General features: G+C 31.8%; 1 protein-coding gene across 1 annotated transcript; it reads left to right on the top strand.

Moving 5' to 3' along the window:
* The first annotated feature begins 697 nt into the window (after positions 1-697).
* Positions 698-2,941, top strand: LOC139847902 (GDSL esterase/lipase At1g71691-like). The gene is made up of 5 exons (XM_071837631.1): positions 698-1,075; positions 1,196-1,323; positions 1,795-2,037; positions 2,140-2,389; positions 2,627-2,941. The coding sequence occupies exons 1-5, from the start codon at positions 733-735 to the stop codon at positions 2,845-2,847; spliced, it is 1,185 nt and encodes a 394-aa protein (XP_071693732.1). The 5' UTR covers positions 698-732; the 3' UTR covers positions 2,848-2,941.
* Positions 2,942-3,591: the final 650 nt, after the last annotated feature.

Here is a 3,591-nt window from a genome sequence, read left to right as displayed (position 1 = left end):
GTGTGTTTTTGTTTTCTTTCATTTTTTTTCACATTATAGAAATAGTCTATATCCATATATATAATATATGAAATCTAATAAGTTAAACGACTTTTGTAAAACGATTCCAAAATTCGGTATAATAAAATATTGTAAAATCTTGCAAGCAAATATTTGATTCCCTTTTATATTTTAAAAAGTCGTATTTCTCAAATATTTTAGGGGTATGTTATGTAACTTATAATTAATAATTTATATCTTCATGTGAATAGTAAATTAATTAATTTCGTTTCATTTACTATTCATATGAATAGTAAACGAATTAATTTCGATTTACTATTTTGTTACTTGAGTAATATATATACATCATATATATATTTTATTTGACGTCTCGGTATATATGTGTGTGACCCCGAAGGCTCAAATAAAATTGGTCATATAGTTATATGTTGTACCTTACACATTAATTAAATCATTCGATCATCAATAAACAAATTCAATTCTTCTTTTCTCTCTATTTTCTCAAGGAGATTGTGCCTATCTAGAATAAGGCATATCAGCATTAAACCTAAGGTGCAGACCACACTTATTACCACCATACAAATTTTACAAGTGAACTCATTTACTACTCTCCAACCACCGCTCACTTCCCTTTATTAACACCCCCGGCCTGTCAACTTTTTTAGTGAATCCCAAAATTCCACTATTTTCTCTTTCTCACTGAAATTATACTAACAAACTTAAACGAAGAATATGGGTAACAATGAAAGATCAATCATGAATACATATTCTTGCTTATTATGGATGTTGTTTGTTGGAATGTTGTTGAGTAAGGGTGATTTTGTATATGGACAAGATTATGGAGATGGTGGTAATAATGGCGGTTTTGATGCATCTTCTCCGGAAGCAGCAGCTTCAGCCGCTGCGAAAGAAATGGTGCCGGCGATGTTCATATTTGGAGACTCACTCATTGATAATGGAAATAATAATGATTTAGCTTCTTTAGCTAAAGCTAATTATTTTCCTTATGGTATTGACTTTAATGGAGGTCCTACTGGTAGATTTTCTAATGGTTATACCATGGTTGATGCTATAGGTACACATATTATTTATTCCTAAAGTATATTTAATTTTTAAGTATAGATATATAAATTTCTCCTAAAGTGTATCTAATTTTGAAGTATGGATGTATAAGATGTTTAATTTTTGAATGCAGCTGAATTACTTGGACTACCATTGATACCTGCCTATTCGCAAGCATCGAATTCACCAGATCAAATGCTGCATGGTGTCAATTTTGCGTCAGCTGCTGCTGGAATTCTTGATATTACTGGCAGAAATTTTGTAAGTTTTTAAATCTTGCATAAAAAGAATACGGTCTGCAATTGTTGCATTTGTATACTTGTACTAGCTAATAGGTTAAAGGTAGTAACTTTAATGCATTTGGCCATTTGGGTGTAAGTTTGTTTATCTTGTAGAGGTTTTAAAATCCACAAACATGGTATAAATCATATTGATGGGAATAATAGGAGTAATTTTTATAAAGTAAATACATGGATATTTCTCATGTCATGAAGTAATAATTAAATAAATGTTCCCATTATTGTTAAGTATCATTAATACTCTCAGTTTTGTGTCTTTTGCCAATATTCGTCTTTCTATATTTGGTAGAACAGAAATACAGAATAATGAACTAATTTACTTTATCAAGAGGCAAATTAACTTGGTGTACTTAAAATTTAGTGAACAATTAATTATCATTCAATTAAGAAGTCTCATGTAATATCACATTAAGTGTATATTTTTGTGGTGTAGGTGGGTCGAATTCCGTTTAATCAGCAGATAAAGAACTTCGAAAACAGTTTAGATGAGATTACTACTGCATTAGGTGCTTCCAATAATCTTAATCAAGCACTTGCCAGATGCATTTTCTTTGTAGGAATGGGTAGTAATGACTACTTAAACAATTATCTCATGCCTAATTACAATACTCGCAACCAATATGACGGTAATCAATTCGCTGATCTTTTGTCCCAAGAGTACACTACACAGCTTAAAGTAAGTTCCAAATTACACAGATTTCAAAAGGTTGCATATTTTTGGTGTTTGATATAATGAAATATGATGAATATTTACGATTTATGTTGTTGTGTTGAATAGGAACTTTACAATCTTGGAGCTCGAAAGTTTGTTTTAGCGGGGATCGGGCTAATGGGTTGTATTCCAAGTATTTTAGCACAAGGTGAATCAGGAAGATGCTCAGATGAAGTGAACCAACTTGTGCTACCTTTTAATGCAAATATGAAGACCATGATTAATAATCTAAGCACCAATCTTCCTGGTTCAAAATTCGTTTTCATCGATGTACATAACATGTTTCAAGACATCCTTGCGAACGCTGGATCTTATGGTACTACTACAACATTCGATCTAAAGTTTTCCTATTATATTTTTAGGATTTTTCTAACGACAACCCTTAAAGCTGTCGTTAACACGCTTAAAAGTACTGTACAAATTGATAACCACTTTGTACAATGATTTAATGAGTGTTAACGAAAGCCCTTAGGACTGTCACTAGATAAAACCTAATTTTATTGCAAGTGTAATGTGCAAAATTATTTAAGATATGATGGTGTGATGAATGCAGGTTTTCAAGTAGTGGACAGGGGATGTTGTGGAATAGGGAGAAATAGAGGGCAGATAACATGTTTACCGATGCAAGCGCCTTGTTTGAACAGAAACGAGTATGTTTTCTGGGACGCGTTTCATCCCACCGAAGCTGTGAATGTGTTGATGGGAAAGAAAGCTTTTAGTGGTGCTCCTGATGTTGTTTATCCCATTAACATTCAACAACTAGCAAACCTTTGATGTTTATGCAACAACCTTAATTATACTCATGTCCACTTAATTATGAAGAAATCTTGGTTTCTTTGTGCTTTTTTGTGAGATGTGTCATCTTTAATTAGGCTAATCATCAAATGAGTTTGTGTTTCTTAGATATTTATTTTTAAGTTTTTAGCTTATTTATACACTTACTTTTTTGAACCATACTATTCATTACAAACTAATCTTGTAAGGTGTTAAAACAAACAACCACAATTAAATATATTACCAGTAGAAACACTAATGTGAAACTATTGTTCGTATCAAAGACATAATCTAACAATCTACTTTCGGATGAGCCAAAAGACTTATTTGACCCGAATATGTATCCGTAGATCGGTTAGCCGAGTATTTACAGAAATACAGAGTTACAGAACAAGATACTACAAAAACAAAACCAACTACAATCTACCCAATATTTATCATGTACATTCAATCTCATAACCCAACCATGTACTTGATGTTTGAGATTCATTAAGTTATGTTTTACATCAAGTTGACCAACTGAATCAAATTTATCAGCTAAAAAATCACCAACCTTAAAATGTAATAACAACCTCCTGAAAATATGTAATTCAAGTTTTCAAAAGGTTTATGGATCTATTTGTCATATTTGATGCATACAACGTATTACGAAATTGTTTAACGGGACAAATAAATGTTTACTGTCACAACCCAAATGACCCACCCATTTAGTCACCTTTGCTATACACATGAAGTCATGAACTA

The sequence above is a fragment of the Rutidosis leptorrhynchoides genome, chromosome 5, assembly GCF_046630445.1.
Source record: "Rutidosis leptorrhynchoides isolate AG116_Rl617_1_P2 chromosome 5, CSIRO_AGI_Rlap_v1, whole genome shotgun sequence".
NCBI classification, from domain to species: domain Eukaryota; kingdom Viridiplantae; phylum Streptophyta; class Magnoliopsida; order Asterales; family Asteraceae; genus Rutidosis; species Rutidosis leptorrhynchoides.
Note: the sequence above shows the minus strand (reverse complement) of the source record. Positions and strands in the feature narration are given on the sequence as shown.